Source organism: Osmerus mordax, chromosome 2, assembly GCF_038355195.1.
Source record: "Osmerus mordax isolate fOsmMor3 chromosome 2, fOsmMor3.pri, whole genome shotgun sequence".
Taxonomy (NCBI): Eukaryota; Metazoa; Chordata; class Actinopteri; order Osmeriformes; family Osmeridae; genus Osmerus; species Osmerus mordax.
Genome location: NC_090051.1, coordinates 19,391,868 through 19,404,722, shown reverse-complemented (window position 1 = coordinate 19,404,722; position 12,855 = coordinate 19,391,868). Strand labels below are relative to the sequence as shown.

The following is a 12,855-nucleotide window of genomic DNA, read 5'->3' as shown; positions in this document are numbered from 1 at the left end:
AGTAGAATCACCCTCATTGTCATTCATTATAATTTCACAATTGTGAAATTCTGTTCTTAAAAACCGATTGAATTGAACTGAAGATAATTCCAAAAAGACAATACGATAAATATAATCAAATGAAGATGATTTGGATCATAATTACACCCATGCTTTTCAATCATGCTGACGAAATGTAACTGGCTCAGGGCTCCCCCTAATGGAGGAAAACAGCAACAGCGAACCAACGCTAAATCCTTTGTTTACTTTCATGCAGCCAGTTGACAGTTTATTTCTCAAGAGCTCTTGCTCAACAATATGTTTGCAGGGTACGATTTCATATGTTGTGCAGTGTCACAAGTGAAATCCTTTCTAAAGTCACACACTGTGTCGGGGACATTCAAGTCAATAGCACATTCCAACTCTGAAGAGCTAACAGCGAGGTGCCATCTGTCCAGTGGGACTACAGCCACTCGGGGAGAAACAAGAGTGACTCTACAGTAGATCTAAGTCTGGAGCCCTGCAGTGTCCAGCAGGGAACCCCTGTGCTTCCCTCCCAGTAAACCAGACAGGCACGCCTTCAGGACGGAGGAGGGTGCTGTTGTTGTTGGAATATAGGCTTCTTTTGGGCCAGCTGGGTCCTCACCTGTGGGCCAGCCTGCCCTGAGATGTCTGCTGTGCATCAGGGGTTGTCAAGTTGCAGCGGTCTAGAAGTAGGGCATCCGCTAGCATTTGGGGCTGAGTGAGATGTTAACTACTGTTCAGAGTTATTCTGAACAGTAGTTAATGATAGATCCCAATGGCTAGCCAAGATAGACATTGAAATTACTGGCACAATGACTGTATATAGGGTATAAAAAGTTGAGGTGTATTGCAGATCTTGTTTTCACAAATTCTGCATTGGTGCATTGTCATGATATGTTTACTGTAACATTAAACATCCCAGTAGACTGATATAAAAGCAGACTGGGCTGAACATGAGCATTATAACATTGCCAATAAAAACACTTATTCGTGTGAAGTGTTTCATAACGATGAGTGTCGTGTCTCTCAGGAATTCAGATCATCGCATGGATCCTTCTCATGTTATTTTGTGCCTCTTATGTCGTCAGCCAAAAATTCCAAACCTAGACCAAGATGACTTGTTAAAACGATTTGTGTGAAAGGTAAGAAAGAACACCTGGACTGAGAAGGCCAGTGTCTGCTGAAAGACAATAGATCCTCAGTCAGTATCTCAGTGATGATAAGAAAAATAAATGTTATTAAAAAAAATGCAGACCAGGCACTGCAAGCCAAATCTGAAATGTACTCCCAGACAACAACATTAAGAATTCCTGTCGTATTTGGAAGAAACATTTTCCTCTGGTGGTTTTGTGTTCCTTTACTGTAATATAAAACTGTCCTCTTTACTCAAGTCCTTTATGTCCTATGGTCAACTGAATACATGTAAAGCTTGAGAGCTGATGTCAAAGCAGATCTCTAATCCTGTTAGATTGTTTTTCCAGGTAAAGATCTGGACTTGTCTCATGTTCATACCTCAGAGTAGCAAGTAGAGGCCCCCTTCCCCCCGCCATGCAGTTACTCTGAACGGCTCTGAGAGTTTATCTCTGAGACAGAAGAAGCCATGTTTGCTTTTACAGAGAAAGATTTACGGTCAAGTCATGTTAAGACTTCATCAGGACTGATTTTTGTTGACATTACTAGCGTCACTGAATGTGACCACAACCCTGCACCATGAATGTATCCAGATCTTCCTTCTTCTTCTTTGCAACATCAAATAAGTATGATCAGATTCATTTTAGATATCAAAACATCTTGCTGTCAGTTCAATGAACCTTAGAATGAATTGCGAATCTTGCCATGTTTCTGGTATTGATACTGGTACACTTCAAGCTCTGTGTTTTTGTCAAGCAGTACTGTGTACCCTACACTGGCTGAGAAATATAATTGAACTGAAATCTACAGCTGAGCTATTTAACCGTGAAAGATTTCTTCTTTTCATGTGCAACCAATTGCCGCTGCCCCACTCAACTTCTTGTGCAAAAATCTGGAGGTATTGTAGACCAGCTAACTCTTTTGAAGGTGCGGTTACGAGTATGAGCAATTCTGCAGAAAGTGCTTGACCACAAAACGGCATGAGTCCATAAATCATTAGTTGGAGGGGAGGGGAAGGGGGGAGGGTAATGGTCATATGTAGGCTACAAAAAACAATCTGACGTTATTTTGGGAATCTAAAGTGCAACAGAAGCCACGTATTGCAGGTTTAACACTTATTATTTTTGCACTTGTTATTCTGAAGTGATTTCAACCAGCTTTAAAATGAAATAGTTTGGCCACCATAGCAAATCCTCCCTGCATATCACCCTGCTCTGGTGGATGTAAATCTAAACCTGACCTCCCCCAGCATTCCCATGGCTCTACTACCTATGTCGAGGGCATGGCAGAGCTGGAACAGATGTCGGAGTTCATTGAATGTTTGTGAACTCATTATGCACCTTTTATGGCTGACTTTAGCTTCGGTTGAACTTGGAATTAGGATGTGTGAGAGCAGGGCTTTATGGGTGCCACTTGTGAGCAGGACATCAAAGGGCAGCTGCTAATTACAAGCTTGTGCATGACTGAGACCTTCAATTAGTTTAGTAGATCAAATTGATTACCGAGAAGGACAATTTCAGAGCTAGACTACAGTAAGATCCAATGGTATTGAAATGAAGCATAGGACTGGACATAGGTATAGTGTGTATGTAGGCTCAAATCAATCAGAAGTCCCTACATCTAAGAATTGGCAAGCTAGCGAACTGTTGCAGAACAAGGTTCATCAATTATGGATCCCTAGATTTGGTTTCAGTGGTGTCTGGAGCACTCCCCCATTCAACATAATCCCCCAGACAACCCTCCCCCAATCTCTCTCCCTCCAGCACTACCAACTCACCCCGGCTCTGGCTCCCTGCACGCCGGTGTCAACCTGCAGACTGACAGCTCACTCTGGGAATTTCAGAACGAGAAACGAAGAGGACTTAACACATGGGACTCCGATCACAGCTCCTGTTGTATTGAGTGTGGGAGAGAGAGAGAAGAAGAGAGTAAGAGCATAGAGAGGGAGAGAGAGGGAGAAAGTAAGCAAAGAGAAAGAGAGAGGGGTAGCGAGAATTGAGAGAGTGAGATTAGTGTGTGTGTGAGAGAGGGAGAGGGTAAAAGGAGAGAAAGAGTAAGAGAGGGAGAGAGAGAGGGAGAGAGAGAGTCAGAGAGAAGAGAGTGTAAGAGATAGACAGGGGGCTGGACTGCAAGTAAGTGTATGGGCATACACAACCAGGAGAAGGCTTTTGTAAGGACTCAATTGAGACATTTCATTTTTTGGGATCTCTAGCCTGGCTGTTTTAGTGTATGGAGTCAGAGGAAGTCCCTGGAAGGAGCAGCTAGACTACATTACAGATCCTTTCAGCCTAGTCAGATAGAGAGATTGAGAGTTTGAGAGAGAGAGATAGTAAGAGAGTGTAGGATACAGTAGGAGCGAGGTGACTCAACATCAGGACAGACATGCAGCCCTTCACCTGGATCACTGCTCTCCCGCTCTTGTTCTACATATCCTTGGGGAGTGTAGATTGTAGGAGGTAAGTCAGATATCAATCACATCCAGGGATTTCAAGAGAAAACCTTTGCTAAAGAAGATTAGTGAAGAAAATAACTTTTGTGTGCTGGTTGTGTCATTGTGTCCATTTACTCAGATGTCTTCAGCAGGTGTTAAGGACAGTGTTTACTGGTCTGGTGCTTCTGCACAGCAAAGAATTCAGTGGGGACATTCCTTGCCAGTGTCATGGGTATTACAGTGTTAAAGCAATTTTCACATCGCAAACAGCCAGTAAACTCATTCTGCAGCTGTCTAATGCTTATGCTGGGGATATATGCTACCGTGTTTAACATTTTAACCTTGCTACATTATAAATCATTTCCCATCTTTCTGTCAAGACAAACAACCAACAAACACGTCTAAGTAAAGCCTACAAACCAAAGTATGATGTTATTTTAAGTGCAGTCAATGAGACTGCTTGATGTACCTGTGTGTGTTCTAGGATTACATGGAAATATGGTTTCAATGTTATCATGGTGAAATTGTTGTTTTGGTAGTATGTGTACACTTCAAGGCATTGTGTCTACAGGACTGGGGGGCCACCATGCGCACCATGAAGCTGTGTCAGCTAAATGTGGCGACGGTTTATAACTGTGGAGGGACACCTGTCACACTTCCTGGCCTCTCTCCTGGAGGCTATTCTGGATGATTCCAATCAAGTCTCAGATTCCTTCAGTCCCCCTGGAGCCACCCACAAGATGCCAAACATACAGTGTAGGACATTATGGGAGATATCAGGTATCTTATATCTGGGGATATCCCATATGTCTGAATATTTCCTGAGATCTCCCTATTACCAGAGCTGCTGGGATGGGGTGCTTCAAAGCCCCAGAGACCAGCTAGGGTTGGTGGCACAGTAGACATCTCAGGACCATTTGGATCTTAAAAATACACTTCCAATCCAATCACTACGGTATGTCCTGTAGCTTATTTCCAATATGCTGACCTGCCCACAGTAACTGGGAATAAGTGTGTGCACATGGCGATAATGAAAAAATAGGAAATAGTTTCCTGCTGGAGGTATCTGTGTAACACATTTTTAGGAGTTTCTGATTAAGTCTAAGTAGAGAGTGTGAGCATTCCCCCCCCCGCCCCCCCCCCCCGTAACCTACATCCTGTCAGCTTGTCTGGGCTCCATAGGGAGCCCCCCTTTCCTCTCTGTAGGGGGGGCTCACCCTGCCTGGGGAAACTTTCTTTGGCCTGTTTGTTGTACCCACACCGCTGCCATTAGGGCCATAATTAGATGTGGGTGCCTGAGGACCTGCATTTGGGTAATGCTATAAATGAGACACTAGGGATAGGTTGGGGTCGATAGTCACCCCCAGAAAAAGCAAAATGGGTTACGTTCACTGACCCAATTTGCCTCTCACGTTCGATAGATTTGCCGGAGCCACTAAAACAAAGTCACAAAAAATTACTGAGCACTCTGTCAATGTCACTCAAGACAAACTTCGACTAACACTTAATTCAATTGACCACAAACCCTCCAGGCTCCATTCAGGGAAATCTGGAGCGCTGATGGAGAAGTCCAAAGCAGCTGAAGGCCAGAAGGATGGAAGTCATGTTGATAACAGAGCTGTGTGTCACTGACTTCCTGTCCCTCACCTGCAGGCATTACAGACAAGTTTCTGCAGGAAGCCAACCAGGTGTGTGTCGATATGGCAGTAGGATAGAGTGTTGCTATGGCTGGAAGAAGAACAACAAGGGACAGTGTGAAGGTAGGCATCTCAACATCATCACATATGTCCTAAATGGACCAGGTTCATTTATAATTTCTACGTTTGAGTAACTTTGAACCTTCATCTTCAACTGTGCTCTCTATATATGCTTTAATCATTGCATGAGGACTTCATTCTGTACAAAATGGATGTTCAATGAGTGGAAAAATAAAGGTCAACCATTTAGAGTCCCTTCCACAATATGGTGGGTTTCAAATGTGTTATTCCTTGTGTGGTGGGATATTTCCTGACCCCAGAAAATGTGGAACACATTTATTCGGGGATAGAGTAACTGCCATACACATTATAAAGATGTGGTTATACTTCCTGTCAGTGAACCTGTGTAACCTCTCTTTCTTTCTCTCTCTCTCTCTCTCTCTCTCTCTCTCTCTCTCTCTCTCTCTCTCTCTCTCTCTCTCTCTCTCTCTCTCTCTCTCTCTCTCTCTCTCTCTCTCTCTCTCTCTCTCTCTCTACCAACCGCCACAGCTCAGTGTGAACAGGACTGCAAGCATGGAGAGTGTGTGGGACCCAACAAATGCAAATGCTTCCCAGGATACACAGGAAAAACGTGCAGTCAAGGTCAGTGTAACAGTACCGAGGCGAGACATTTGGCTCAAACTGCCAGTCTCTTTACGTACCTCATTTAGATGATGTTTTTGATGACGATGTCCTTATATACATCATCATCAGTCCCTACGTCGGTCATTATTTCTCCAAACGCCCGATAAATCATCCACCCAGGGTGAGAGGATGAAATTGTCCCTCTGTCTCTCTCCAGATCTGAACGAGTGCGGGCTGAAGCCTCGTCCGTGTGAGCACCGCTGCATGAACACCTACGGCAGCTACATGTGCTACTGCCTCAACGGCTACACGCTCATGTCTGATGGATCCTGCGCCAGTGAGTCCCTCCTGCACAACCTACCTGATCTGGCAGAGGATGCACATACTGGAGACAGTTGTGAAGGGTGGCATTTAATGTGCGCGTGTGCGTGTGTGTCTGTGTGTGCGAACATTTGCAGACTCCAGGACATGTTCTCTGGCACACTGCCAGTATGGTTGTGAAGAGGTGCAGGGGGAGATCCGCTGTTTGTGCCCGTCCGCAGGGCTGCAGCTGGGGCCAGATGAGAGGACCTGTGTGGGTGAGAACCACTAACACCAACCCAACCATCTACATTCCACTAAAAACACTCTTGGTAATCTCGCTGGACCTCTCAAGCTTATAGCTTAGCAGCATTTGCCCACCATGGAGGGGTCAACATCTCAGGCATAGGTCTGTATAGACTTTATTATGTGGTTTCACATTCCTGGTCAGTCTCAAAGCTTTTCACATCAGAGCTCAATCATCTGTAGCCAGTTGGATAAAATGGAGTTGAGTTTCTTCCCACAACCCTGCTTGAGTTGAGAGCGTGCCAGTATTCCATCATGGTTATAAAACTGGTTGCTGAGGGACCTTGGTTTGACAGAAGAAATCAGAGGTCAATGATCCATCATTCTTTGCCTTCTTTCTTTCACATCAGATATTGATGAATGTGTGACTGGCAAGAACCTCTGCCCATACAACAGACAGTGTGTGAACACCTTTGGGAGCTACTATTGCAAGTGCCAGAACGGCTTTGATCTAAAGTATGTGGATGGCAAATATGACTGTGTAGGTAAGGTATACAATCAGCTAATCACAAACAAAAGAACATGATCTAAACAATAAATTGCATAAACTCTGTGTTTGAGAAAAGGTCACGTCAGCTTGCTTGTATTTCCAGACATTGATGAGTGTGTGGTTGGCACTCACAAGTGCAGTCATCACGCAAGCTGTCTGAACACCCAAGGATCCTACAAGTGCAAGTGCAAGCCTGGTTTCCGTGGCAGCGGCTTTGACTGCTCAGGTGAGAAATAAAACTTTACTTGCCTTTCGAAAAGTGTTTTACTCGTGTAAAACGGTTTAAATTTGATTGTTTATCAGACATCTACAATGACTGCTGTATTAAACAATTACATGACATATTAGTTTTCATCCAAAACTAGATCAGAAAATCTTTCTTAAATATTGACCTAGTTGTTATACAGTCACAAACTTCATCTGTGCATTTAGGACATCTGAAAACATAAGCCCTAGCCAAGGCCAGCTTCCTGTTTTCAGACCCCTTTGCGCTCGACAGATGTTAGTCAGGGAGGAGAGGGCCCAATTGAAACAACACCTGTGTAAATATCTGCAAATGTAGCAAGCCGGCAAGACAGCCTTCTGGAGGAAAGAGGAGAGGCAGGGCCGGCACAGGGGAGCCTCAGTGTACTCCCTGAACTCCACACAGAACAGTCTGGAAGTACACAGTGTTAGGTGGCACAGCAGGCAAGCTCACGGACAGTACAGGATGGTGGGCTTCGTGCCAATCAAGATGATTTTATGTTTTGTAGTCAAGCCCTTTTATCAGAACTGGGATGGAGACAAGGGAAGTGCCGATGAGTTCCTCAACGGTGAGATTGTGAGGAATGCAAGGCTATCAGCATCCCCTGTTTGCACCTCGCCCCAAACTCCCACCCATCTCTTCCTGCTTCTCGCTGTGCTCTGTGTGCGCTGTGAATCCCATACTCCTTTCTCCATCGCTACAGGCTGGCCACATGATCGCGTTGTGCACCGCTTGACGTGAGATGTAGAACTCAGCATGTGACCGTTTCAGACGTTATCGTGTGTTAGATGAAGTACCACTGGTTGTGCATGGAGCAGTAAATGCTAGACACACTGTTTCTATCTGCCATGTTTCTCCTGCATGATATCCAACATTCTTGTCTGTGGCCTTCCCTCTGTGTTAGTTATTGCAACTGAAATGTATTCCTCCGAAGAAACTGTATTTTACCTGCAAGTCAAGTCTTTGCCATTCTGTCATCCTTCTCAACCAATGTCACGTCTCAACGACGTTTTATGGTCTAATAAACTAATATTTTATCGTAAGTCCTGTATCACTTCAGCAGATTCCACGTTTTGATGGGAGTTCCAGAGGTCTAACCTGTTTCCTCTTCCTACAGCCATCCCAGACTCCCCAGCCAGGGCCGGGAAGCTGGACGAGCAGATCAAGAACATCATCCCTGAGTCCCAGGTGACCCTCCCTCCTCAGATCCGTCTGCAGCCCTTCGACTATGAAGGTGAGGTCTACATAGGTGGCTCAAAGGAGATGGGCCAGGAGGAGTTCCCTGGTGGAGAGGACTTCCCTGAGGAGGAAGGGGAGGACAACCAGCTCAGTCCAAGAGGGGATGTTTTTGGTAAGCTTCCCTTACCTCAGAGCCTTTCCACTGATCCCTCTTTATTACCACCATGGGTGGTCCCAAATCTGATTAAACAAACACTAGTCCTTAGGACTTTTACACACTTTGGATCTGCTGTGAGAGGATTTCAACCCATTCCAACACATCTCTCAACATCCACCAAACCGTGACAAATTGCAAATAACAAGTATTCCTCTTTACATTGAAAAATAAAACATTCATGATCTACTAGTTATTGTAAGTCATGCTAATCAGGATTGAATCTCGTAACAACATAGCCAGGAGAGGTTGAAAGTAGGGTCAAGGGTTAAGGTTGTGTTTAAAATCAATGTATATTGACCAAACAACCCAGCTGTCCATCTGTCTTCTCTCTTTTTTCATGTTGCCTTCAGAGGAGCTGTATGCTCTGTGGCCACCTTTTACAGATGTCTCTAGTCACAGACAATTTATGGAGTCTATGCAGTGCCCTAATTACAGGCACCAAACCTGGCTGCATATTTGTCAGGCCTCTGGTTTCTTGGCCATGCTTAAATGGAGTCTAGTCTACCATATGATGGCTTTCTTCTAACACTGATACAGAGCCTCTTATCCCAGTAATTGGTTCTCATCATCTCCTGGGAGTTGTTGCTTTAGGAAACATACGTGACATATAAAACACCATGCTAAACCTATGCTCAGGACATGGTTTATTTGCATTGAGTTATCATAGTATGTGCATGTTTCATGGAATTAGTTTACATCGTGTGCGCTGCTGCTTCTTCAATGGTCAGCGGATGTTCACTTGTCATCTGCGTTCATCAGGTTTAGGTGTAACCATGGTGAACGTTCTTTTTTTTTAAACTGAAATAATATCCTTGTGAAAGGTATGGCCAAGCCGCAGTGTAATGTCAGTGTAGTGCCTGTCAGACAGCATTAAGTTGAGGGTCACCACACACACACGTACCGGTCTCAAGCCCTGCTGGACCTGACAAACCAGGGGCCTGTTGTTTTATGTTCAGCTCCTGACCTTTGACATTGTCTGTGTATGCTCCCCTTTGACAGCTAACTCTCAGGTTTAACACACAGCGAGTACATGCGTTTCAACGATGACTTATATATCAAAAGCACTTTGGTAGACAAACTTCGTTTTCAAAGAGTCCTCTGCTTCACCACTGTAATTTTGATATGACCTCAGAGTGGAGTGTGAGCCTGAAGGAAGGACAAACATCTGTCGAATAGTGTTGAATGTTTGAGTGACAATCCCACACAGTGTGAGTAGACAACCTAGCATGGTGACTATATAGGGAGTCAGATGGCTGAGCAGTGAGGGAGTCGGGCTATTAATCTGAAGGTTGCCAGTTCGATTCCCAGCCGTGCAAAATGACGTTGTGTCCTTGGGCAAGGCACTTCACCCTACTTGCTTCGGGGGGAAAGTCCCTGTACTTCCTGTAAGTCGGTCTGGATAAGAGCGTCTGCTAAATGACTAAATGAAAATGTAACTAGGCAGAGGTTGCTTGAACCTTCCTAGGTGTCACATCTCTTGAACCTTATGTGACTCTGAACTGTGTTCTCAAGGCTACAAGGCAAGTGAGGGTGTTTGGGTGCAGTACATATGTCTGGGGGATATGTCTTTCAACTTCTTATACACTCACAGACTGGCATCATTGCAGGAAAAGCACTTCCAGTGATACATACAGTAATCAATCTTACCGGTAATCTCTTGTCTGGAGGAAATACACTGTGTGTCAATGTCTACAGAAACCATGTTCCTTGTGATAAAGCACATGCATGCTTTTTGGGCTTGTACGGCCGCTTTGTAGCTTAGGCATACACACACGAGAGCAGGAAGAGGATCACTCAGTATTAGCATGCCTCTTAGGAAGACAGAAACGAGGCCGCTTTTCTTGATCTTTATGGCATCAGGCCTACCAGCAGACAGAGCCTCCGTCAGAACTCAGATAGCAAGAGGAGACAGGCCCCTAAGACGTCCATCAGCTCCAGGGAGAAATTCTACTCTGTCGGCATGTGTGAGCCTGGGGATACGACTCCTTCCAAGTCTGTTTACCATCCAGAAGGACGACGGGGGAAGTCAAGAGGGAGTGAGTTAAGGAGGATGGGAGCACAGATTCAAAGCCTTTTATTATCCTCCCCACCAGAACAGCTGTCGTGCAAACAGACCTGACACTCGAAGGGAGAGTCTGTCATCAGCTTCACTGGTCAGACCCCCCCCGGCCCACCTACACACACACACACACGCACACACACAACGGCCGACGCCCAACAAGCAGGTTCCATAAGCTCAGTTGCCGTACTGGTGGTATATGTGAGGGGGGGTTAAGGAGAGCTTAAAATGCTTGCGTTTTGAGTTACAACATCCTTAGAGCTATCTGGAGAGATGAGGGACGGCGTGGCAGGTCGACGCTTGTAGGCAAAAAGCCCCTTGGCTGGCTTTTGTTTTAGGAGAGGAAATCTCTCAACAACAGAATGCTGGCATGATCTTCAGGGATCACATATCCTTTAAAGAATGCATATCATTTATATATCCTGTTATGATAGATTTAGAGGCCTAGTTCAGGTATTGTGACCCATTTGTGATTAAATTATAATGTATAATATGATGGATAAATAGCTTACCAAAGCACTGATTCACAGCACACTGACATTGACACACAGCTATCTGTTCCCAAAAGCAGTTCCAGAGGAGTTTGAATCAGTCTTTGGTCCTGCAACAGAAGTCAGAGAAATCGAAATAGCGCCAGTCCAGGAAGGTAAACTGTTTTTATTTGCTAACATCCTTTTCTAATAACAGACAAGAGTTCAGATGCCAAGAGGTGACATCTAATTCTGCCTTCCAGATTTCATCATGGACTGCCACTTTGATCAAGGGGCGTGTGAGTGGGTACAGGACAAGGATGATGACATAGACTGGAGTGTGGCCTACCATGAAAATGGTAAGTATGACCCTCAGACATCAGTGACATCTGAAGTTCCGGGTTGTTCTACCAACACGGAACAGTATGGCCATCCACATCATCAATCAATCCAACACCTTTGCCTCCTTACACCTCCTCAGGTCAGGAATACTACATGTCAGTCAGTGGCCTGCTCGGGGAAAAGAAGGACATGGCCAGGCTGAGGCTACTGCTCAGTGACAAGACCCAGCAAGGTAGCTTCTGCTTGACCTTCAACTACCGCATGGTGGACCACCACGTGGGCAAGCTGAGGGTGCTGCTGGATAACAACGTCCACCCACTGTGGGAGCAGAGCAGAAGCCGAGATCAGACCTGGCAGCCGGAGCTGATCTCCGTAGTGTGGGAGGACGAGCCTCCCAAATCTGTGAGTGAACATTCCGCTCCACGCAAGTTCCCACTTAGGTGGATGAGGACCATCTCTGCATTGTTCAGCTGCAGCATTCAAACGTTGACTGTCCTGTGCCTGGATCATTTGTTTGCTCTGTGTTCTGTGTAAAAGTATAGTTGCACATGGGTCACTCTTGCCAAAATGTCTAACCAGTAGCCCTGTCCTCTCCCTGCAGGTAATCTTCGAGGCTGAGCGAGGAAGAGGCATTGGGGGAGAGATCGGGCTGGATCATGTGGTGTTGACCTCGGGATCCTGTGAACAGTATGAATCCATCTTTTAAACCGCACCTCTCGGAAGATCTCTATCCTACAGTTTGCAGCATCAGACATTTGTTGAAACGTATTAAGGGAAGTTGAGGTTTATTTGTTGTTTGTCAGTAGGCCAGTGGTGGGCTATAACAGCTATGGAACGGCTGAGGTAGTTCTAAGGGTGTAGTTTTAGTGTGTGTAGATATTATCTCAATTTACAACTGTTTAATCGTATTTTCCCTTGATTTCACCACACACACAAAGAGCTTATCCTTCAAATAAACCATTTATTTTGAATAAAATTCACTAACACTTTATTTGCATAAGATCTCAGGTTTTATGAGGAAATTTCAGGAATGATCCATTCATTATGTCAATATTAAAAGTGGTGTGCGCTGGTTTTAATTTTGTATGTTTGTGTTATGAGCAAAATAGGTGCTATGTAAGAAATGTAATGTGACTATCTACATTAATTAAATTCAAAAACAAATACAGGATTAATCCCAATTCTTTGTTGGTGTGCATGATCCTATGTATGCATAACCGCTGTAAATTATGCTTTCATACTATCTATTAAAATGTTTTTCTACGTTTTTCAATGTGTTTTCTATTTACATTCTATCACTTTTATCTTTTGAAGCTAAAGTAGGCCTGCACTCAGAAAGTTTAACCAATAGTTCTAGTTTTT

General features: G+C 44.7%; 1 protein-coding gene across 3 annotated transcripts; it reads left to right on the top strand.

The window, feature by feature from the left end:
* The first annotated feature begins 3,351 nt into the window (after positions 1 to 3,351).
* Positions 3,352 to 12,760, top strand: egfl6 (EGF-like-domain, multiple 6). Of its 3 annotated transcripts, none has more exons than XM_067251850.1 (13): positions 3,352 to 3,590; positions 5,219 to 5,325; positions 5,812 to 5,904; positions 6,104 to 6,223; positions 6,345 to 6,464; positions 6,843 to 6,977; positions 7,086 to 7,208; positions 7,735 to 7,794; positions 8,344 to 8,460; positions 11,253 to 11,327; positions 11,415 to 11,510; positions 11,633 to 11,895; positions 12,095 to 12,760. In XM_067251850.1, the coding sequence occupies exons 1-13, from the start codon at positions 3,517 to 3,519 to the stop codon at positions 12,197 to 12,199; spliced, it is 1,488 nt and encodes a 495-aa protein (XP_067107951.1). In that variant the 5' UTR covers positions 3,352 to 3,516; the 3' UTR covers positions 12,200 to 12,760. The 3 variants fall into 3 exon arrangements, with proteins under 3 accessions (XP_067107951.1, XP_067107942.1, XP_067107934.1); XM_067251841.1 differs by having other exon boundaries at positions 8,344 to 8,577; XM_067251833.1 differs by having other exon boundaries at positions 8,344 to 8,577; positions 11,250 to 11,327.
* Positions 12,761 to 12,855: the final 95 nt, after the last annotated feature.